This window comes from Corvus cornix, chromosome 11 (assembly GCF_000738735.6).
Source record: "Corvus cornix cornix isolate S_Up_H32 chromosome 11, ASM73873v5, whole genome shotgun sequence".
Taxonomy (NCBI): domain Eukaryota; kingdom Metazoa; phylum Chordata; class Aves; order Passeriformes; family Corvidae; genus Corvus; species Corvus cornix.
Genome location: NC_046341.1, coordinates 19,711,259 through 19,735,044, shown reverse-complemented (window position 1 = coordinate 19,735,044; position 23,786 = coordinate 19,711,259). Strand labels below are relative to the sequence as shown.

The window sequence follows — 23,786 nt, the reverse complement described above, 5'->3', positions numbered from 1 at the left end:
AGCGCCGGGACCCCTTCCTTCCCGGGAAACGGGGCCGGAAACAGGCCGGGACCCCCTTCCTTCCCGGGAAACAGCGCCGGGACCCCTTCCTTCCCGGGAAACGGGGCCGGGACCCCTTCCTTCCCGGGAAACAGCCGGGACCCCCTTCCTTCCCGGGAAACGGGGCCGGGACCCCTTCCTTCCCTGGAAACAGCCCCGGGACCCCTTCCTTCCCGGGAAACGGGGCCGGGACCCCCTTCCTTCCCTGGAAACAGCGCCGGGACCCCTTCCTTCCCGGGAAACGGGGCCGGGACCCCCTTCCTTCCCTGGAAACAGCGCCGGGACCCCTTCCTTCCCGGGAGGAAACGGGGCCGGGACCCCCTTCCTTCCCTGGAAACAGCGCCGGGACCCCTTCCTTCCCGGGAAACGGGGCCGGGACCCCTTCCTTCCCGGGAAACGGGGCCGGGACCCCCTTCCTTCCCTGGAAACAGCACTGGGACCCCCTTCCTTCCCGGGAAACGGGGCCGGGACCCCCTTCCTTCCCGGGAAACGGGGCCGGGACCCCTTCCTTCCCGGGGAAACGGGCCGGGACCCCTTCCTTCCCTGGAAACAGCGCCGGGACCCCCTTCCTTCCCTGGAAACGGGGCCGGGACCCCCCTTCCTTCCCGGGAAACGGGGCCGGGACCCCCTTCCTTCCGGGAAACGGGGCCGGGACCCCCTTCCTTCCCTGGAAACAGCGCCGGGACCCCCTTCCTTCCCGGGAAACGGGGCCGGGACCCCCTTCCTTCCCTGGAAACAGCGCCGGGACCCCCTTCCTTCCCGGGAAACGGGGCCGGGACCCCCTTCCTTCCCTGGAAACAGCGCCGGGACCCCCTTCCTTCCCGGAAACGGGGCCGGGACCCCCTTCCTTCCCGGGAAACGGGGCCGGGACCCCTTCCTTCCCTGGAAACGGGGCCGGGACCCCCTTCCTTCCCGGGAAACAGCGCCGGGACCCCCTTCCTTCCCGGGAAACGGGGCCGGGACCCCCTTCCTTCCCTGGAAACAGCGCCGGGACCCCTTCCTTCCCTGGAAACGGGGCCGGGACCCCCTTCCTTCCCTGGAAACAGCGCCGGGACCCCCTTCCTTCCCTGGAAACAGCACCAGGACCCCTTCCTTCCCTGGAAACGGGGCCGGGACCCCCTTCCTTCCCTGGAAACAGCGCCGGGACCCCCTTCCTTCCCTGGAAACGGCACCAGGACCCCTTCCTTCCCTGGAAACGGGGCCGGGACCCCCTTCCTTCCCTGGAAACAGCGCCGGGACCCCTTCCTTCCCTGGAAACGGGGCCGGGACCCCCTTCCTTCCCGGGAAACAGCCCCGGGACCCCCTTCCTTCCCGGGAAACGGGGCCGGGACCCCTTCCTTCCCTGGAAACAGCCCCGGGACCCCCTTCCTTCCCTGGAAACAGCCCCGGGACCCCTTCCTTCCCGGGAAACAGCACCAGGACCCCCTTCCTTCCCGGGAAACGGGGCCGGGACCCCCTTCCTTCCCTGGAAACAGCGGCCGGGACCCCCTTCCTTCCCTGGAAACAGCCCCGGGACCCCCTTCCTTCCCGGGAAACGGGGCCGGGGACCCCTTCCTTCCCTGGAAACAGCGCCGGGACCCCCTTCCTTCCGGGAAACGGGGCCGGGACGCCCTTCCTTCCCTGGAAACAGCGCCGGGACCCCTTCCTTCCCTGGAAACAGCGCCGGGACCCCCTTCCTTCCCGGGAAACGGGGCCGGGACCCCCTTCCTTCCCGGGAAACGGGGCCGGGACCCCCTTCCTTCCCTGGAAACAGCGCCGGGACCCCTTCCTTCCCTGGAAACAGCGCCGGGACCCCCTTCCTTCCCTGGAAACAGCCCCGGGACCCCCTTCCTTCCCGGGAAACGGGGCCGGGACCCCCTTCCTTCCCGGGAAACAGGCGCCGGGACCCCTTCCTTCCCGGGGAAACAGCGCCGGGACCCCCTTCCTTCCCGGGAAACAGCGCCGGGACCCCCTTCCTTCCGTTCCCCGGGAAACAGCGCCGGGACCCCCTTCCTTCCCGGGGAAACAGCGCCGGGACCCCTTCCTTCCCGGGAAACGGGGCCGGGACCCCTTCCTTCCCGGGAAACGGCGGCCAGGACCCCTTCCTTCCCTGGAAACAGCGCCGGGACCCCTTCCTTCCCGGGAAACAGCACTGGGACCCCCTTCCTTCCCTGGAAACAGCACCGGGACCCCCTTCCTTCCCGGGAAACAGCACCAGGACCCCCTTCCTTCCCTGGGAAACAGCGCCGGGACATTCCTCCTACACGTGCCAGCAGCACCACGAGGAACAGGCTGCTCCTGTAAGGAGCCAAGTGAATCAACTGTTGTTGGACTGAAATTCCTAACACTGACTGCTTCCAAGTTACAGACAAGTGCTCCCATTTCTTCCCATTCCCACTGTTTTGAACGGGAAGAAATCCTCACAAACTGCAGATTAACCATTCTTTCCTAGGCAGGTAACTAAACTGGCAGGAACAGCATCTCTTGGAGCCCAGAGGTCCATGGTTCATGACAGCCCTTGAAGAACAGCCCATAGAAGCAAGAGCAAAGGCTGTCACACTAACTCAGCCAATTCTTGGCCTTCCTGAACTACAGCTGGGACCTGCTGGGGCAGAGCACAACAGGAGTACTGGCAGACTACTATTTTTGAAACCTTCTTTTTTATCATCAAGCTTTTACATTTTCTTCAAGTCCAAGTGCCCCAGCACGGCCTCCCTTGCCTTGCCTCCTACAGAGGCAGCTGAAGTACAGCCCATCAGGAATGGAGGTGTTCAACCAGTCCAGATAGAGGAACTTCAGGAAGCTGTGCCATAATTGTGCACATTCTCTCCTCCATTCGTACTGCAACAATTTTCCCAATATATTTCAGTCACAATCTGCAATACAGTATTTTTATTTACCAAGTTGATGGAACTTGCACCACAATTCTTGATCCTTCTAAACTTATCTGAGGAGCATAGGCTTCTTTATTTTCAATCTGTGCCGTGTCCACTACCACCTAGCAAATAAAATGAAAATAAAAGGGAAATTACTTTAAGAATTAGTTATTTTATCACCCTTTTAGTTAAACTCTAATAATCTCACCTCCCAGCCATACTACAGGTATTAAAAAAACCCAAATAAAACCAAACCAACTCACTAAATCACCATAAGTTTACTTCTACTTTAATATAAAATTAGTTTAGTACAGGAACCTGTATTTCAAGGACAATTCTTCTCAGTTACATCCTGTAGTAATGCATCACTATGTAGTTGCCAGCTGCTTTACCTCCCTGCTGGTAGTTCTCAGTGGCTCCACATGACAGCCCTTATTTTTGAGAAGTTTAGCACAGTTTACTTTAAGAGCTCCCAAACACCTACTCAGCAAAATGTTTTAAATAATTTAACTGCAGCACATGGTATGATACAGACGAGTAATATTCAGCCAGAAACCATTCACAATTCGTAACATACATCCCCCCCATAAGGTTATAAAATTCCACACCATTTCTCTATTCCATCTACTGAAACTGTACTATTATTAATTCCTGATTAAATAAAGAGAAGCAAAGTGACTGTTCAGTTGTTGGACACTGAGCCATCTGTAAGATGTCATGAAGACATATGGAAGAGAAAAGCCTTGAGAATCAACCCTGTGTCACAAACCTTTCTTTGTAGGGAATGGGAAAGGAAGGGATTCACTTCAGCTTCATTGAACCTTTAATTTAGTAAGTTCCATATTTGGTTCATGCTTTCTGCTGTTGTCCAGTCTGTATGGGTTGGCCTTTTTGATCATTTCCATAATTTCCTATTTTGGTCACGCTGAAAACAGCAGCTTTTTGGCAGCAGTCAGCAGTTCTTGCTTCGGTGACTAGCAGATTAGCTGTACCATTTATCCTTGAAATGGCAAAAGTCCTCTGGTATAAATAAGCCCCAAGGGACATTATTGACTTTGTTGCCATCACCTAACCTACACTGGTCCTGTTTCTAACTGTCTGTTACTGGGTATGAAAAAATGTAAAACATAATGCTGAGCTTCTCCTCTCTCACTTTAACAAAACCATCAAGTAACACTTGAACATAATTATTTCCCACCTTCCAAGTATTTTAGCCTAAGGCCTTCATTTTCCTTCAGCTGACTCTAAGCATTTGCCCAGGTTTATTCAATCTTAAGCATGTCTAAGCACGGTGACAAAAGGCCACACTATCATCCACCCATGAAAATACCTCTTATTTCGTAACAGGGCAACCCCAGTACTCTTTTCCTGATGTTTGTATGTTTTCATTGTATCTAATTTGGTAATCTGCAATTCAGCCCTACTGCAGTTATAACTGTGATAAGGAGAACTGAACTCGGGAGTGATTGTTCTCAACTCCTAAGAAAAACACAATCTGCACCTCAGACCTGAAGTCAGAGCTGAAACTCTGATCTGTGCAGACCTGTGCCAGCTTCTGCCTGTGGTGCATGGTAGTGCCCATGTTCCAGGCTTTGTTAGGGTGTTTCTTCCCCCTGGACACGCCTTCATTTCTTCCCTTTGCAAAAAGCTTTCCATTTCTCAACATTTGTCAGTCAGGACATCTGGGATTTACACTTTACTAGGAGATTTAGTGCTCCTGCAATGCATGTTGGTTTTTGCTATGGAAAGATCTACTAGCACAAAAAAAAAGTTTTATCTGTTAACCTCTTTGCATGAAGCCAACTGGAACTTTTATTTCTGCTCATCCTCTGAATTCAGCTATTTGAATGTACATTATTTTTATTCAGACATGCAGATTTCTTCAGCTGACCCAAATCTGAAAATACAATTATTATATACATGCTAAGGTAAAAACTGAAAATCCGCACTTCGAATTATTTCTTATGTTAATAAACTACAGCCCAAAATAACCAAGCACACTAAGGCACATCTCACTGTGCTTTCCACACTTAATGATCTGCTTCTCAAAAGGCACAAGACAAGACAGGTTAAAAACAGTGAGACTGTCAAGTCATGTTTGTTTTTTGACTTAGGCATTTAAGTGACAGATCCACACACAATTCTGAATGAATGCAGACAGCCCAGTACCTAAAAGCAGTACACCAAAGCCTACATAATACTGTGCCATGATTCACTTATCTGCCTTCTTCACAAAATAAACTTAAAATAAACACATCCTCCCTCCCTGCCTGGTGGTGCTTAGAGCACAGCTTCCTGCACCTCAGACATCCATTGTTCTTGTTTTACAGGTGCTTCCTCTCTCCCTTCCACCCAAAGAATTCTTTAAAGATGCAAATTACAATTTCTTGTCACTGCATGAAGCTACATACAAACATAATTGGATGCTGTAAAAAAAGATGGCACATAGTGTATAAAGAAAAACCTCAATGCTCACACCCCTCTAAACTGTAACAAATCAAAGTGAGAATGAAGGAGAGAAGGCTTGCAGGTCTTCTGTCATGTGCACAGCTCATTACATGTCTTTGAAGAGTGAAGCCTGCTACTTTCGGAACCTCAGGTCCATGCAAAAATCTTTGGAGACATGAGGATTCAACACAAGTAAAACTCCATAGCTCAGCACTGTCATTTGGGAGAATGTTAAGTTTTATGCTGACACTCTCCAAAAGTGATGACAAACCTGAAGAATGCCAGTGCTTCAATTACCAGCAGGTCTAACTCGTTATGTCTAGACTGGGGGACACCAGATTTCCAGATTCCTGAGTCCAAATGTGCCTTGTGCCACTCCTCAAACCTCCTCGGGGCAGGACTTGGGTGTGCACAACACTGAAACCCCCTGGAAAGGAAATGGTGGAAGGTGCAGCATCCTCCCAGGCACTCCTCATCCAGACACTCAGGAGCCAAGAACTGCTCCTGAATTACAGCACACTCCCATAGGGCTGCTGAGAAACTCTTTCCTTCTTGGCCTCATTTCCTGTACCTCGCTGCTGACTCCCAGCACCCTACCACGAACTGTGGCAGCTGAAGACACAATCCCATTTAACCATATCCTTTTTTCCAGTCCTCCTTGTATTTATTAATATTTAATACATGTTTTCCTTCAAAACACCTAAGGAGAAATTTGATAAATCCTACTGTTCCACAGTTTCTCTGTCCCTGCAAAGACACCACTTCCTTATGCCTCCCTGTAAAACATTGTAGACAAAGCACTACCATCTCCTACCCTTAAATCCCTGTATCTCAGTGAGGTAAGGACTGACAGCAGGTGCACTGCTGTTATGACAATGATGCACCTTGCATTTTAGGCTGCCCTTACATGAATAGTCAGTTGAATTCCAGTACAATTGGAACCTACTTCTCTAACAGGTATTTAATATGAAGGGAATATCTAAGATCTGATACCTAGTATCAAAGGGATGTTGAAGTAGAAATATCTGGCAAATTCATCATTTCCAATTTATCATTCACCATTACTGGAGAACCTATTAACAGTACCAAAAGCACATGGTTTAACTTGCTAGGATGGAAGGTCTAGGTCACTTAACCAGCTGTGTGATTTGTCTGAAAACCGTATTTACAAAGTATGCAGCTATTTGGGTCCTTTAATCAGAAATTAATTACGAAGCCCTCATGGCCTCGCATCACCTTGAACAAGGAATCACCACTGTACCAGCAAGAAGCATTTAACTCACTGTAGGTTAAAGACAATTCAAAGAATACTTGACAGAACTATCAGAAGCTACAGTGTACCTTTACGTGAGCATTTCCTTCCTATGTTGAAGGTGCAGCCTTGTCCCCTACCCACAGTAGTCCAAAAAACCTACATGTCATGCATGAACACTTCACTGAGTGCAGAGATGGCAGTAATTAGTCATGGGAGCACAAACGCATTTTCTTATCAGAGTATGTTCCAAGCATCTATTTTTATCAGCTGCTTAGATATTGTAAATTCCACTGGTTTTCTTCCCCTCAAGGACACATATGTCTACAGCAAGGCATTTAATTGCTCTGTCTTCTGTTGGAGATGTCAGGTAGCATTACCTGGTGCAGAGACTTGCTAGTTTATGCTGGGCAGGAAACCCAGCTTCCATTTGAAGCAGAGAGGAAATGAAAAAATGGCAGGTGTTGAAGCTAATTTGAGAGGGGGGGCAGATGTGTGTTTGGGTCTGTTTAGCTTTTTAACATGGTCATCTATAGATTTGAAAATAAATCTATTTCTCTGTGAAGCAGAAGTGTCATTTCTTGTGTTCTCTCTTGTAACGGAGACCAGGAAGCAGCCAGAGCATTCTTCTGTTCCTGTCAACTATGGACACCACCTACAGACTCCCATTCTACAAGGATACATTTTGCTCAGAAATCCAGTTAACTGCAGCACTACAAATAGAGCAACACAGATAAGACACTGCAAATTAATTTCTAAACTCCAAAATATCCAGTTTCTCTTCAGGGTGTTTGCATAACCTTTGTTTTCCTAAGACTATTGGTAGTCACCTACCAGCCCAGCCTGGCCAAATAACAGCTGCACAGCAGTTTTGCAGGCTCCTCTCCACGTGGAAGGGCAGACCTGGTTCAATACTTCAGTCACAGGAGAGTCGTCCCGGGGTGTGAGTCCATTATGGCATCCGGCTTCCTTGATCAACTGCAGCATTGTGTGCTGGAAAAATAATAAACACTCTGTCCTACCCAACACATGATTCACAAATGGTACCACCAATGCTTCCAGATGGATTTGTCGTTGTTCTACATGCTTTTCAAACAGCTATAATGTCTGCAACCTCTGAACAGTCTTATAGAACTAGAAGAGCTCCACTGCAGAACAGAAATACAGAAGATCGTCTCTGCTGTTCGGAACACAATACTGCTCCAAAATTATAAACAGTATTTCTGCTTATATTCTTGCAAACCAGTTTAATCAAAACTACAAAAAGCACTGCAAAGACAACAGAAAAGCAGCATTTTGAGCAACTTATTATTTCAACTCTTTCAGGAGCAAGACGGGGTTTATCTAAAAAGTGAAAGCACTGATTAAAATTGCCCAAATTACTTCTGAATGGACATATTTTCCCTTTGTTTATAATGAAAATACAATTAACTTCTCCATAATTTAAAATTATTTTCAAAAAATTGATTCAAGTTTGTAAGATGACATCAAAAGGAGCTGTTACAAAGTGTTTTTTTCAAGTACCTCCCTTAGCACCAGGCTGGGCTGACTTATTTGGGCACCTAAGAAGATGAAGGCCCTGACATGCATCACCTGGCTGGGGAATCTATAAGGGCTCACTTCCCTCTGTACCTGTTGATACCTAACACATCTATTTTCAGAAAGTTCACTGATGCCTCATTGCCTCCTAGATCTCTATGCCTGTGCTTCTCTCAGATTGGAACAAAATTGCTCAGGTGGTCAAAATGTTATCAGAAACAGGCGTAGCCCTCCAATGTTATCAACACTGTGTTTCCAGAGGAAGCCAGGCTGAAAAAAACAACTTTCAAACACAAGTTGGGCACTAAACTTCTGTTTCTGTTGTTCTCTACATTTTAAGGAATTCCACTCTTTCTCCCCCCACCTTTACTCCTGTGGTTAATTAGGAGTTATTACCGTTTTCAGCTTCAGGTTTTCTGCTGCAGACTCATTAAAGGAGATTCCTTTCAGAAAATGGGATCCGATCTGGACAGGGACAGTGGGCAGCTCACACTGAATGGGCTGAGGTGGAGTCTGTCTCCTTCCTGTTTGCTGGGCTTCAGCTTCACTGCAACAGCCCTGAAGTACAGAAGAACAGATCAAATAGAAGAAACTAAGACATTACAAAATCCTAATATGGGTCCAAATTCTTGTGTATCTTAAGTAGCCGTTTTCAAGGCGAGGAGGGATGAAGGAGAGCAAGTTTAGTAGATCCTACCTGAAGACTTGCTTCAATAGCTTTTGGATTCAAGTGGAAGCCAGCCTTCATTGCATATTCACAATGGCCCAAGCTCTCCAGAGCCACTTTGTAAGCCTGACATTAAACAAAAAGTTGAGATAGCACAGGCATATCAGCAAGGAAGCAAGCACGCAGTCAGTGTGTCTGGGTGCAGACAGGGATTGGCACCAGGATTTACCCCACTCAGTTCTATGGCATACACACATTTATCACATAAGATTCCAAAGCTGTAATTCCCAAATACCTCTGAGCTGTCTGTGGTACACAATCCTGCAGGAACACACTCCTTCCCTATTTCACTCCTTGACCCACTGACTGTACTACATGCACATGAAAGCAGCAGACTTGAAAAACCACCTGCAAAGCACTGTCAATTTTCATGTTTAGCTCTTTGAGCTGATGTTCAGGGATGGCCACACTCTGTGAGCAGAAAAGTTGCTGAACTTCAATTCCTGCCAAACATCCATCACATCCTCTTTCTCGCAGTCGAGATGTGGCCTGTAATATGAAAAAAAAAAATCCAGGGTGAGGAGGGTCAACATTAAACCAGGTCAAACTTAATTAAATTTCAAAGAAGAACAAAAAAGCCCACAGACTTTAAAACCTTCTACAGGAGATGAGAAGCAGCACCTGGGGGAAAGGACCTGGAGGAGACTTTATTATAACTTACTCAACTTCTACTGCTACTTTGGAAGCAGAACTCTGATGCAACCTGTACAGCACAGGGGTGTTGGCCAGCACTTGGATTCAGCATTGTTTGCTGTTACTATTTCAGCTCCCTCTCAGGACCAGGGATCCTGTTACACAGGCCACACCATGGCTGTGGTTACCTGAGGAGGGACTCGTAACTACAACAAAAACTTGCCCCAGAAACAGAAAATACGCTAAATCATGTGTACAAGCACTCCTGTGTTCATAGGATGACACATTTCATAAAATTATGGGTGATTTCTGTGGTGCAATTTGAGAAGAGCCACACAATGCTAAGATCAACTTAGCACAGCAAGAAAATAGCTTTGTGTAATATGATTTTGAAAAACAAGAAATAAGCCAAATATCTACTTTTAGCTGTAAAATCCTACATCGCTGAGCAGGGTAAAGCAAATAGATGTGGGTTATTTTCCAGTCTAGGAAGGAGTCTTGCTCTAAAGCAGGATGTCCAAATTGGGGAGTTCTGGTACTACAGCCAATGGACAGACATGGGCTCACCTCATGGACAGAATTACTGCATTTCCCAAAGTAAATCTTAAAGAGCAAAACCAGTTCTGAGCTACTGACAAAGCATCACGTTAAACTTTACTCTGAAGCAGCAGTGTTCTCCTGCCAGAGAGGCTGATTTTATAGGAAAACAATGGATTGCCTTCCACTCCAAAGTGAAAATTGATAAAGAGTTCAGTATTTCAAATCTCCCTTCTATCAAAATGATTTGTATATTAGTCTATCTATAATTATGAGAGAGAGATTTTCTTTAGTTAGAAACCACATGTTTTTCTTATGCTATCCTAATAACCCACACAAATACTCCCAATCAGTTACTTCAGTCCATCATAAAAATTGAGAAGTTTATTCTATAGTTATTCTGGAACTATGGAGAATCTGTATTTTATCTTTCTCCTCTCCATGTATGTTTAATACAGGATTTGATTAGTTTAATACTTGTATTAAACTATTTTGAAATACAGGTTTTGTATTTCTGAAAAACAGAAATAGCTGAAGTGGGTTGTTCAAAAGGTAAAAAAAGAAAGTTAAGCTCCTGGATTCTGTGAAGCCAAGTTTAATTTTAACCACGTTTTGAGCAAATTTGATAGCAATTGCAGGGCATTTCTAGAAATTGTAATAGTTTTAAGAAACTAGGCATATTACATGTAAAATTAACTACTTTTATGCCAAAGGAGTACAGCAATACCAAGATTAGACTGTTATGATTATCTGTAATACACCTAAAGCACTCCCAAATCCCTATTTCATCCAGTGAAATAAATTTAGGCTGCAGTAAAAATCACATATAATTCCTCTTCATTCATATAACTCGTTTGCTTTCCTACACCTTGCAGATGTTAGTGATAAATGGAGACAAGATTTCCAGCCAGGATGACTAACAAGCCACGTGGGCCACATGAGACTGCAATAGCACATGCTGCAAGTCATCTGAATTCAAGGAAAATACACACTCTGTCTGAATCCATTCTGACCTATCAGTCTCCAGACTTCAGTAGTGCCAGGGAAAGCAGAAAACCTCATAAAACTGAATGTCTTTATAAAGGACTGGCTTTGGCTGGCAAAGTAAGGATTTCACAGATGACACATGTTTGTGAAAGTGCAAGTCCAGAGAGTGGCACATTTAAGTAAGATGGGTCACATTCCAGCAATGGGTGGATGAAGCAACATCAAGCTTAACAGCATGAAGACAAAAGTGTTAAAAACCACCACAAAGATTTTAAAGTATGAAATAGAATTCATGCTCAAACTGTGAGAGAAATAGATATTATCTAGATTATTTTTCATCAAGACTTTGCTCTGTTTTCACAAAAACTCGTTGAGCTTTTTATTTTTAATTCCCTCTGTCTGCCCTATTTGAACACTGGTAGTTCATTACTAATAACAAAAATCTGATTGCACTATTTGTGTGCTCCTAATGCACAACCCTATCTATGTAGGAAACTACAAGTGGGAAAGATAGTGCAATCATCACATAACTAAAATGAATTTCAGTGTCTGAAACCAACTGTGCCATGTTCCCCCCTTCAAATGCAGCATGTCTTTAAAATCAGCTATTTTTTTCCTTTGTTAGGATGCCCAGGCTGACTTTGGGTATCACTAAGTCTGCTGTGACTACAGTAAGAGCTCCATACCTCTGCTGCTCCTCTCCATGATCTTATTGCATCTTCCAGCTCATTTGTGGGGCTTATATTTGAGGCTCCAGTCCCACTAACGTTCTTCCTCTCCTGAGCTACAGCTTCAGCAAAGCAGGAGTGTGCCACTGGCTGGACTTTCTGCAGAGCTTGTGAAAGGAATTGGAAGTGGACCTGCATCACTGTCAAGAAACATCGCCCAAGTACCTGTGGGAGACAAACAAACCAGTTTCACACACATAGGAGAGCTCATGGAAGTTTCCCTTCTTTCTTTCTGTTTGGTGTTTGGGGTAAGGAACTACATTAAACTCTGATTTTTTAAATTAATGCTTCAGATCACAAGTAACATACGATATTTAATCATTTACTTAAAATAAGAGTAAGTGAGCATTAGTTTCTATGAATGAAGGGGACACCAGACTAATCTTGAGTCATTTTTAGTTCTGTACTCAAGTTCTGACTACTTGGCAAATGAAAAACTTGCTCAGTTACTTGGCAAAATCAAGCACAAAAATGGGAGTAGCATATTATCACAAGGACCAAGTCAACAGCAAAACCTACCTGCACGAAGACCTGGTTGAATTTCTGATAAAAACCCGAAACAGCAACAACAAAATGCGAATCGTTTAAAAATACTAACATAAAATGTGAGGAGTCTGCCCAGCAGTTCCCCCTCCAGGCAGAGTGGAAAGGGCAGGCAATGGGCATCAGCAGCCTTTTCCCCACAGCCCCACGCTCGCTGCCCAAAGCTGAGCCCTGGCACCGATGTGCCCTCGGAACACGGCGCTGAAACGGGCCCCGCTCCCTCGGAAAGGCCGCGGCAGGGCAGGGAGGCCCAGGGCAGCTCCAGCACGGAGCCAGGAGGAGATCCCACCTCAGCATCCACGTCCCTCTAACTGTGCCCAAACACACTCAGATGCCTCAGGTACCATGAGCACAGCAAAGCTTCTGTGTCAGAGGATTTTGGTGCAAAAAACAGCAGTGCCACCATCCAGGGACATCCTGGAGAGCCAAGGGCTCCAGCGGGAACGCTCCGTCTGCCTCCGGGGCCGCGCGCCCTGGGCAGGAAAAAGCTGACAACCAAGTGTAACTAGAGAGCTGCAGAGAAAGAAGGATTTTCCAAGTCCCTGTAGAAAGTATTTAAAAGCTATTCAAAGTGTTTCTTTTATGGAGTTTATCAGACAAAGCGCTTTTAAATGTGTATTTGACTTGGATTTATTAAAAAAAGATTCAACTAGAATTCCATTTTAGGAATAATTCATAAAATACACAGATAATGTACAAAGCCATCATGCCTTGGAGTCACTAAATCATCTGGCTTATTTTCAGCTACATTCTTCTGGAATAAAACTATTCAGACACAATGTATCTTCCTGGCAGGACTCTCCGGTCACACGAACAGTTATATGCATTTACTATCTACTTCAGAAGAACCACTGGTGGCAATGCTCTTTTCCACTGCATCCAGACTCCTTTTGACATTCCATTCTGGTTCAATCACTTCCCTTCTTTGTACAAGGCATAAAATTAAACATTTTTGGTACTTTGACTGACCTCTGAAAGTGGAGCTTGCCTTATTAAAAAAAAACAGTCAGCAAATGATAAAATGAAGAAAACTCCAACTTTCCTTGGTACAAGATTAGAAAGATTTATGAGAAAACTGCAGGAAGAAGCAACTGGTGATCTGAATTATTTCTGTGTAGGAAGAATGCAGTTCTCAGGGGAAGATGAAACTAGTACTCATTAGGAATTTCAAGCTGATTAAATTTCAAAGAATATTTAAGGTACAAAGGTTGAAGTTTCCCCAGCCTGGGAATAACGCTCAAAATAAACAAATGATTTAGGTTTTAAGCGGCAGCACACAACATTCCTACTATAATTTACAATGTTAAACAGTGAAGAAAAATAGTAACATCTGCTTTACTGAACTTTTTATTTTATTTTAAAAAAATCCATTTCAGCCTTCCTCCAAAATGGGTAAGGATGGTTTTAACTGCTTCCCTATCAAAGTAGTGGAGGACTTTCTGTTAAACATTTCTTTTGGACTAATGGAATTTAACTCACTTTAAAGAGCTCACTTTAAAGCTCACTTGGTCAGATTTTCTGCCAAAGAGCCCAAACTTTGCCTCATCCATGGGGAAGGTGCAGCTGGTGGTGACCTCCCCCAGCCTGGGCTGGGCACTGACCCCTGTGCAGAGCAACACAGGGAATCTCTGCTGCACATCCCTGCAACAGTGTCAGCACACAGATGCAGTTTTCCACAGTTAGAGACACTACCACCTCTTTTTCAAATTTATTTTCCCTACTTTCCCATGCAGAAGTGTGTGACTCTCCTCCTTTAGACCAGAATAAGCACAAACCCTACAAACTATGCAGGAATCAAAGCTGAACCGGAATCATCTCAGGTGTCAACCAGTGAGATCTCCTTGGGAGTGGTGATGTTTTCTTAAATAATTCCTTAGATTCATTTATATTGCATAAACAATGAGGTCCTCAGCTTCCAACATTTCATCCCACAAAATACAGCCCCAGCACCTTGCCTTCCCTGACCTGTACCAGGCAGGAGAGCTGTTTGTCTCAGCAGAGCCTTGCCTGAAGGAATCTTTCTTTTCCTGCTGAGGCACAGTTGGAAGCAATGGGACTTTTGGTTCCCTAGCAAGGGGAGCACCAGGTGAGATGAAGTGTTAGGTTACTCTGTCCCACTTTATCCTCCTAATGGGGGCATGCAATCAACTTTGGAATATTCCACTGGACAAAGTGTACACAAATTGCCAGCTTTCATTGCTAAACAGTGATGCCATACAAACTGCTTGGCAAGCAAATCTTGTACAACAGATTCCTTAAAACAGAACACTACCAGTAATAAAGTTAGCAAATAACAAGAGCCAGTCTTCCATACTTGGTACAAACACTGACTTGCAGTTCTCCAAGTACCATTTTATGCAGCAGAACTTTCTTCTTTTTTTCCTTTTTTTTTTTTTTTTTTTTTTGGCTGGTTCCTTAAACAAGCAGAATGCTCAAAAATCCAAACACCACAACAGAATTATTCAGTGGTTTCTCATAACAGAGTCAGTATTGGCATGGCCTGGCTGCCACTGAACTGGTGTGTCCCATCATGAACTAACAACCCTCCCGTACATTACCAGAAGTGGGCAGAATATTATTCATTTTCACTACATAGCAATGCCCTGCAGTTCCAGTGAGTGATCTCATGAACAGAAACCTCCAAAGGAAGACTTAATCCTGCCCATGGGAAGGAATCACCTGCAGGCTGAACTAGATTCCAGCAGAAGCTGCACCTTTACACTATTAGGAGACTTGGACAACCCAACAGACTCATTTCTTCTAACAGTGACCCTAAAAGCCACTCGTGACAATCCGATCTTGACAGCTACTGAAGTGGTCACTATCATTTAGCAAAAAAACAATCAAGTGTGAAGCATTTTAAAAATAAAAAGCAGCAATTAAAATGTAAGACAACATATTTTTTTGCTACTAACAGTTCCTCAACTCTGAAGAGTCTGGAGCCAATCCCTGTAAATCCCAGGAAAGAATCTTTTAAAAAACAGTTAAACTGAGCTTTACAATGTTTGCTACAGAAAACCTACATTTAATAATTATTCAGACATTTTTGTCTCACAAGTGTCTTGTTTAAAAATCTTAGGCTATTTTATACACATAAAAGCCAAAAATTATCTCCATTTAATACAAAACAGAGCACCCTAGAATAGATCTGGTGCCCATTCGTGCTTCCCTTTTGTTCAGGAAGGCAACGCGTACATCCCTCTCATTACTACCACTTCTAAGACAATACACAAGCCCTGTGTAACTACAGGTCATTCTTTATATTTTGCAGTACTGAGGCTTCTGCAAAGCTTCACAAGAGATGGGGAAATACACTTACTTTTACCAGTTTATTCTTCCCCATGGATTTCCCTTAATGCTTTTATTAACAGAAGTACAGAGTTACTGCATTCCCCCAGCTGACAAACAGATATGGAAAACACACCCTCATTTACCCTGATTTCCAAGCTGTTCTTCACCCATACAGGCACAAAACACCCGAGAATTCAAAGGTGTTGGAATGGGGAAAAGAAAAAGAAAAAAAATAAAAATCAGCATTTGCACTTCTGAAATTAAGAAACCTTGGGAAACTCCATCTGTCAACACACTTTGATCAAAAGAAGTCACCTTCTTACACAGCCTGGCAGACAGCTCTGAACTAGCAAGCTTTGTTCTAAGTAACAATAAATAAATTAAAAACCTCACCCCGTGGTGCTATAGCCCAGGCTGCACAACAGTTTTCAGTCCAAATTCAAGTCAAGTATGTTAATCAAAGCTTAAGTTTTCTTGACATTGCCTTCCCTGGGGGGCAGAGCCCACTACAGTGGATAAAGCCGTGTGGCACCTCAGAAAAGCCACAGCTCTCTGCTTGATTCCTAAAGCCAAAGCTGCTCCACTTGGATTCCTCATTCCTCCCAAAAACATACAGCCTGTGTTAAGCAAGGTTTAGGGAAACTGCATTTTCCTGAGCTGGGCTCATGCATATGAAGTCTCATTCTCATGTCCTTCTCATGAATTTGGGGTTCTGTCCCACTGCACCCAGAATTACAACTCACCTCCCACTGCTTCTACACCACCAGCCTCCATCCACCAAATGAGAGACTGCAGAGCCCTTCTTAGGGGACTGCTGAGCTGCCACTCAGGTGTTTGACCATCTCTCAATTCTCTCTGACAGAGCTGAGAGTTCTTTCAGTCACCTACTGGAGAAATTGCCAAAAACAACTTCAGACAGACCTGTATTCCCCTCCTGGTATTTTCCAGGGGAACAATTACACTGCCTCACACTCTTCCCCCATCACTTCCCTGTTCAGCAAACTCTGATGAAGTCAGGCGAGCCCTTTATATTTTTCTGCTTACATTGTGAGTTTTTTAATCCTGCTGGCAGTTTTTATGAAATGTTAACTTCTCTATCCACCAGGGGGGAAAAAAGGAAACTATACTTTTAAATTAAAATTTCAGCATCAACAGCTCAGTCTTCAAATCCCAGAAAAGCACAATGGGAGAGGATCTCACCAGGTCATCATTCTGCCCCTAGCAAGGAGCAATTTCACCTGGGTCAGTTCTGCCAGATGCAGGTTTAATCCCTTCTGTAAGCTCTGCTCCCTACCCTTTGTAGCAATCCACATCAGTGCTCCACTAACACTACAAAGGATTTCCACAGCATCTAATGTAAATCTTTCCTTCTGAAATTTAAGTTCCTTGCTCCACCTTACATGGACATGAAGAACAGACACTGACATGTTCTGGCAGCTTCTCACATACTTGAGCAATTCTCATTTTCCTTCTCAGCCTCTCCTTCTGCAGAGTCCATCTTTTCAATTTGTCCTCTGATGTCCTATTTCCTGGATATCTTGCTACTCTCCTCTGCTGCCTCTCCAGTTGCTCCCTGTTTCTCCAAGTGCACCAGCAGTGCTGTGCATGTGCACTGTTGTGTTTAAGGCCATAAAAACCAGTGAAGAGTTCAGGGCTCAGTTGATGGTTCTTGCAGGTTAGGGTTGTGTTAGATACATGGTAACTGCCTCTTTGCACAACAGAAACAGCATTGATTTATTACTTGCAACTGCACAACACTATCACCCAACACATGACTCCCACAAGCCCTAGGACTGCTCTCCAGAACTGCTGCCCAGTGGGCTCCACTCCTGAGGCGAAAAAGTCTCTTTAAATATTGCAACATTCTGCTTTCCCCTCTGAATTCCATCCCAACTGGAAAACTCGTTTGTTCAGGATTATTTTTAGTTCAGCAGGTCTCTCAGCATACTTACATCCTGTGCTTTCAAGTCACCTACAAACAAAATGTATTCCTGTACTGGCCTCTGCCAAGGTCCATTTCAACAGTGAGCAGCTGCTGCTCCTTGGGCACAACCACCCAACCCCTCTGCCTCTGGAATTCACACATCTACACCACAGTCCTGACTGACCCACAGAACAACCACATGAGTTGCTGTCAAATCCTTACATTCTGCTGCTGCTTAAGCCAAAGCTATATACATATATATATATATATATATTTTGCTATAGCTTTAGCTGAAGAGTGATGCTATTGGATTGTCTTTAAAAATACCAGTCTACAGAAGGCATTTATAACACATATATAGCCCATCCTACTTCATTCTATACCAAGTATACAACACTGAGAACTGTAGTACACAACTGCAGGGAGAGCTAGGACGGACAAATTGCATCCTCCTTAAGGACTCCATCTGGAAGTGGTGCAGCTAGAGAAAGCAGATAATGCCTGACAGGCACAAACACTCACTCATACAAAGTTACCTGAAATCTAAATCAAAACCAAGAGAACTTCAAAGTAAGTTTTCCACTCAGGATGCAGTTCTGAAGGAATAACTTTGCAAAGACTGCTGCGAAGTAAAGAAGTATGTCAAAACACAAGGAACTACTTAAAACTCCAGGGATTTATCTGTGACTATCACTTAACGCTGCCTGCTACGTAACACATTTACTAGAGGAGAAATACCCAGACCTTCCCAGCCAGGCATGGCAGGAAGTTGGGGATCCTCTCTGAATCCTGATTCTTGGGCATTCGCTGCCGGTGTATGAACATTACAGCAAAGTCATGACAAATTTTCACAGCACTGATCTCTCACACAGTCTGGTATTTTCCTCTTACACACAACAGCTCAAAAAGACAAAAATGTTCTAAAGAGGGATAAAATATTATTAGTCAACTAATACGCAGTTTTACTCAAACACTGATGACAATATGCTACTCCCACGTGCTCAGGTTTTCCCTTGGAATGGATAATACCAAGGAAAGTGTAGGCTGATTTAGAATATGATGGCGTAACATTGTTAGAAACATTAGCTAACGTGAAACAGAAAATGGTTGACAACTTTTGTCTAGTTGGTTCTTCTACAGAAATACCTACTAAATACCTAATTTAATATAGATGGAGGTCAGATCCTGCAAATGACTTAGTACTTTCTTGATAAAAAAGAAATGAAGAGTTTCTTTTTTCACCAGCATTACCCACAATTACATAGCAAGGTGGAGAAAACTTTTGGTGCAGGAGGGATTGAGAACAGAAATTCAGTTAAAAAGGAATGATACAAATTCACGTGCAAAACGGTATCCTCCAAGGTAACTTACCTCAATATCTTGGAGGCTGAACTCTTTTTGATCTTTGAAGTTTGCAGCTCCTGCACTCAGCTCCATCAGCATTTTTGCTATTTCTGGTTTTATTGCTGCTGTGAGTCGACTCGCCGCTTCCATGACATGTTCCTGCACGTCTTTCAGTTGCATAGCTGCCTTAGAGTAGTGCGAGTTCCTAAATACACTGCTGAAAAGATCTGTAAGGAAAGTGCTCGTACGGCAAAACACGTTGAGTGCATCCAGGTATTTGGAGATTCCCTGCTGGATGTCTGCGATCGGAGTCGTGTGGGAGGCGGGGTGGGAGCAGCCGCCCGCAGCAGCCGGGGACACCAGGGGGGCGTTGGGGGTGGCCGATGCCAGCGGGGCGCTCAGGGTCCTGCCCAGCTCGGGCATTTGATACTGCTGGTGTTGCTGCACTTTCTGCTTGGACCCGCCAAGCAAAAAGCGCCGCTTATAGTCCATTTTGCTTTCTTGTGCACTGCAGCAATACATAAGTGAGTGCTTGTCCAGAGAGTTCTTGAATTAACAATCACTTGTCAAATTCCTTCCTCGAGTATCTATGTACAGTAACAGTGCAGGACTGTGTACATAGGTTTCACAAAAGGCATTTCAGAAAGGCAAGCGTCTGTATAATCTGTATCAGCAGTGGGAAAGGCAGCAGATTTGCTGACTCCGTGTTTTCAGTGTTCGGTGCAGCCCTGCTGCAGTTATAAACTGTACTCAAAAAGCAAGCCCAAGTATCTTAATAATGCTCTGTCTCTTGTTTGGTATCCCCTCCGCACGCAGAAAAGCCAACTGGAGCAAGGAAGTGATCGCCTACGAGTTCTTCATGAGCATAACATTGTCACTTGCTGTTATGTCTACAAAAGTTAATTTTGTCAATGCAAATAATAGTTTTAGAAGCAATACCTTAATACAATTTTCCCATTAGCAGTATCAGGAAAAGTGGAGCAAACCACCGATCAACAGCGATTATAAAAGCAGTGCAGAGGCTCTTTCCTTGAAAAAGCAAATCCTTATGTCAGCAGATCAAATATCTTCAAATGTTTTGACAGATCCAGTCTGCCAACTCAGTTTACTTGTAGTGTCTCTTCTTAATATTGGAGGGGGAAAAAAAATCTGGACTGTTTACAGAAGACTTTGCAAGTATAAGTTATTAAAAATTAGAGTGTTTGTTATTGCAAGCCTTCTTCCCCTTTCCCTGTTTGTTGAGGTAGTTGTTTCCGTTGTAACATTAAGAAGTGGTGCTTCCAGACTGTGTTTGCCCTCAATTGCAGACTCAGAACAAAAATGCACAAATGTATTTGTAAGGCCTCTAGGTCATTTCCTGTGAAGGGGGAAAAAAAAAAGTTTACATGTTAGAGAACAATGAGAAGGTTTAAAAATTTAACTCCTGCAGTGTCCTGGTTCACATTTCTGGGCACACACTGTCAACAACACCCAAGATCCAAAGGGAGCAAGAGCCACACTGACAGTCTAAAAGGCTGTTACAAGTCAGTGTCATCCTGTTACTAAACTCAACATTGTTGAATACTTACTTGTTAATTCTTTCATTCTAGGCTGTCAAACTTAAGACTCTGGCTAATCCCCAGTGCAAGTCTTGCACAGTTAAGAGCAGGTTATTACTCTTAGAAGGAGTTATTACTGCAGAAAGGTTATTACTGCAGAGCTCAAGGGGAGTTAATCACATTTTCTAACCTCATCCTTTAAAAATAATGAAAGAATGAAATAAATTTAAACTTTTTTTCATACACCATAATTTATTGCAGAACTCTCCCATTCATTTTAATAGTTTACTATGTCAACAGATACAAGTCCTTAATTTTTTTTTTAGTACAACAGACAAATCTGCCTAATCCTACCTGAGATTAGCTGAGAAATACAACATTCAAGTCCCATTCCAGTGTGATGGGCAGGCAGCATCTCTCATACACAAGGTGGTATATGAGGCACAACTGCCTGAGAGATTGGTCTAAATAACAGTCTCAGCAGACAGCAAAGTAGGGAGGAAATACAACTTCTATACTGCCCTGCTCCTACTGCAAACCCTGGTGCAGCTGGAGAGCCAAGAGGTCCTTGAAGGCATCTGCAGGAAGGTGAGCAGAGCCTGAGCAGTGGGAAAGGGCCAAGATGGAGCACGAGGTGTTCAAGACCAGACACTGATCAACAGTGACAGGACAATATCAGAAGGATACAATTCCTTCCGTCAGTCTGCCCAGTCCTAGCTCCAGTCACACTTCAGGCCACTCTCTCCCTCTCCTACACACACCCCACTTGATTCTATCAAACATGAACATCTTTTTCCTTACTGCAGCAATTGCAATGTACAAGGATAGTATCAAACAGTAATCAGGGTTTTTTTCCCAGGTACTTGAAGAATAATCTGGAAACCTTTTCATTTAACAGCAAAATGTTCCTTTAGCTATTATATTCGAGAAATTAAACCTGTAGTAATATTGTCAAAATGGTTAGGGAACAAATATTTTATTTTCAGTCAAAATTTCTTATTTCCACCTGCCCGAACACACACAATATTCATTCACTCCCATATCCCTACATATGTAGGGTACAAGCATCCCACAGATACAGAAGAAGGCAAGACACAGCAGGACAAAACAACATCCAGAGCTGGATAGTCTCACTCCCACTAAAACAACAGGATACAAGTTTTTCAGGAAGTCGTTGCTGCAGAGGATTCTGTTTCCAAGATCTAGAGCAAATGTTCTTTTGTATTCCCACTTTTTAAAACCTAAAACTCAGAGAAACTCCCATACGCATTTCAGCATCCTTGAAGTACTCCAAGCTGACTACTTACCTCCCTAACTACTTTACACTTCTCTCAATATTCGCATGGAATGAGTCAAAATGCAAGAAACTCATTAAAAGCTTAATTTTCTAGGAAGTCTTGATGTCATATGCATAGCTGAAAATAATTTTCTCCTTGCTTTAGAAGCTATGGTGCCTTACAGTGGAGAGCATGATTAAATTGGTTTCCTTGATTGCATATAAATGCAGATGGAACAAGAGAGTTGGTTAATTTAAATGCAACATATAAGTAAATTAGTGATTGTTTTTCCTAAGCAGACATGAAATTTCCCATTGCAGAGGAACTTAAGAAATGATCATGAAAGAAAAAACTAGGAAGGAGGGGTTTTCAAGCCCTGGAGCACTGAACGACATGAGATTATCAGAGATGCACCTCAGCTCGGTGGTTGTGATTACACATGGAGCCTTTCAGGATCAAACACACTGAACTCATCATTTGGAATGGTCAGACATTCAGCCAATACATAAACCTGCTGCATCCTAAAAGAACATAAATGCAATGGATAGAAAATATAAGGTGGTTTCATATTTTCTACAGTTAAAAACAACAAATCATTGTGTTTTGCTTCTAGACAATTTCATCGTCAAACTTGCAGGTACTTACTCAATTCTTCAGCTTCAAAATTCCCTCATAATAAAATCTACACAGAAGTTTAAGAGGACAGCTTGTATCTTCAGCTAATATTTATTCAAAGAGAGGAAAGCTGCATGCCTCAACACCAGACATGTGTCTGAATACTATGTCTGAAACTCTGTAATGAGCTCTCTGACATGCTACATACAAAATAAACATTCCTCCTTTTGCATCTTTTCCTGAAAAAGTGAAGCACAGAAGGTTCCCACGCTCTCCCTTCCCTTCCCCAGTGCTACAGCTCCCCACTGCTTTTGGTGCATGGACTAAAAGTGAGGGCTCCACACTGGACTGGATGCACTTTAGGCCAATCTACCTCTTGCCACCTTAGGGGGGAAAAAAAAAAAAATCAACGTGTTTCCTTCCAGTGATACAAGAACTTCCAAAGAATCAGACAGCTGCACAAGCTGCTCTAAAAATGGCCACATTTGCATAGAGGAAACAGAAGTTGCAGGAAAATGAGTGCAAATGCAAATTGAGTTTGCTACTTTTTTTAAATGTAGCATCCAAAATTTTTTGCTTAGATACTTCACAGAAAAATGCTTTTTCCCAACTTCACCAGTCGCAAGAGAAATGAATGAACAGGGAAGACTTTGAGACAAGTGGAATTTTGTACCCCGCAGTTTGTTTTGGACCAGCATGAGGGGTCAAATCCCCCATCTGTCCTGTTTGGGACTACCCTGCTAGAAGAGAAGGCAACTTTTTCCCTGAATCAACACAGGAAACTGAGCAGAGGAAACAGTGCTCTAAAAAAGGTTCTGACCTCAGCTTTAAAAATTGGCAAAAGTTTGCCTTCAAATGGTATTCTTTATGGATTCTGTTGTCCTTCCAGCAAATATGCAATATAACACAGAAGAGCAAAACACCTGAGCTATTTTTTTTTTAATGTAACACTTCATGCTATTTCATGCTGGTTTTAATTTTATGAGATACAGATTCCAAATCTCAGGATGGATTTAACACCGCACCCACCATTCTTGTAAAACAAACTGAATTCAATTAATGTTAAAAAAAAAGTTAACTCCAAAAGACACAACCCAGAGCAGCCAGATCACTTACCCAGGAAAAGCCTGAACAAACAAACCCACGGCGAGGCCAAAAGGCCAGGAAGCTGCCGGAGCCAAGGGCCTCCTGTCAAAAACACACTGATTCCCTCTGGCATTTAGTGATAGAAATCTTGTGCAAATCCAGAAGTTACTCCACGAGGAAAGGTGCTATTCCACCTTCACAGTTTCCTGTCACTAATGTGTACATCCCATCCATCAGGCTAATCAAAGTCCAAATGTGAATACATTTGTAAAACCAAAGATACTCTAAATGGTCCTCAACACCTGCACAGCAAACTGGGAGCAGAAGGGCAAGGGAGGCCCGTACACCACTTCCTGAGGACTGGGCAGTGTGCCACTGTCCCCACCACCAGCTGGCTCAGGGCTAGAAGAGTGACCAGGCAAC

The 23,786-nt window shown here is 44.1% G+C and overlaps 1 protein-coding gene across 2 annotated transcripts in view; it reads right to left on the bottom strand.

Annotated features, from left to right (window-relative positions):
• GARRE1 (granule associated Rac and RHOG effector 1) overlaps positions 1–23,786 on the bottom strand; it is a 60,288-nt gene that overhangs the window by 12,037 nt on the left and 24,465 nt on the right. For both annotated transcript variants that reach the window (XM_039558504.1, XM_010396490.4), the window contains exons 2-8: positions 18,875–20,204; positions 11,704–11,910; positions 9,209–9,349; positions 8,831–8,926; positions 8,530–8,691; positions 7,429–7,587; positions 2,919–3,016 (exon numbers count right to left, since the gene is read on the bottom strand). In XM_039558504.1, coding sequence (XP_039414438.1) covers positions 2,919–3,016; positions 7,429–7,587; positions 8,530–8,691; positions 8,831–8,926; positions 9,209–9,349; positions 11,704–11,910; positions 18,875–19,369 — 1,358 coding nt within the window. In that variant the 5' untranslated portion in view covers positions 19,370–20,204. The remainder of the gene's footprint in view (positions 1–2,918; positions 3,017–7,428; positions 7,588–8,529; positions 8,692–8,830; positions 8,927–9,208; positions 9,350–11,703; positions 11,911–18,874; positions 20,205–23,786) is intronic.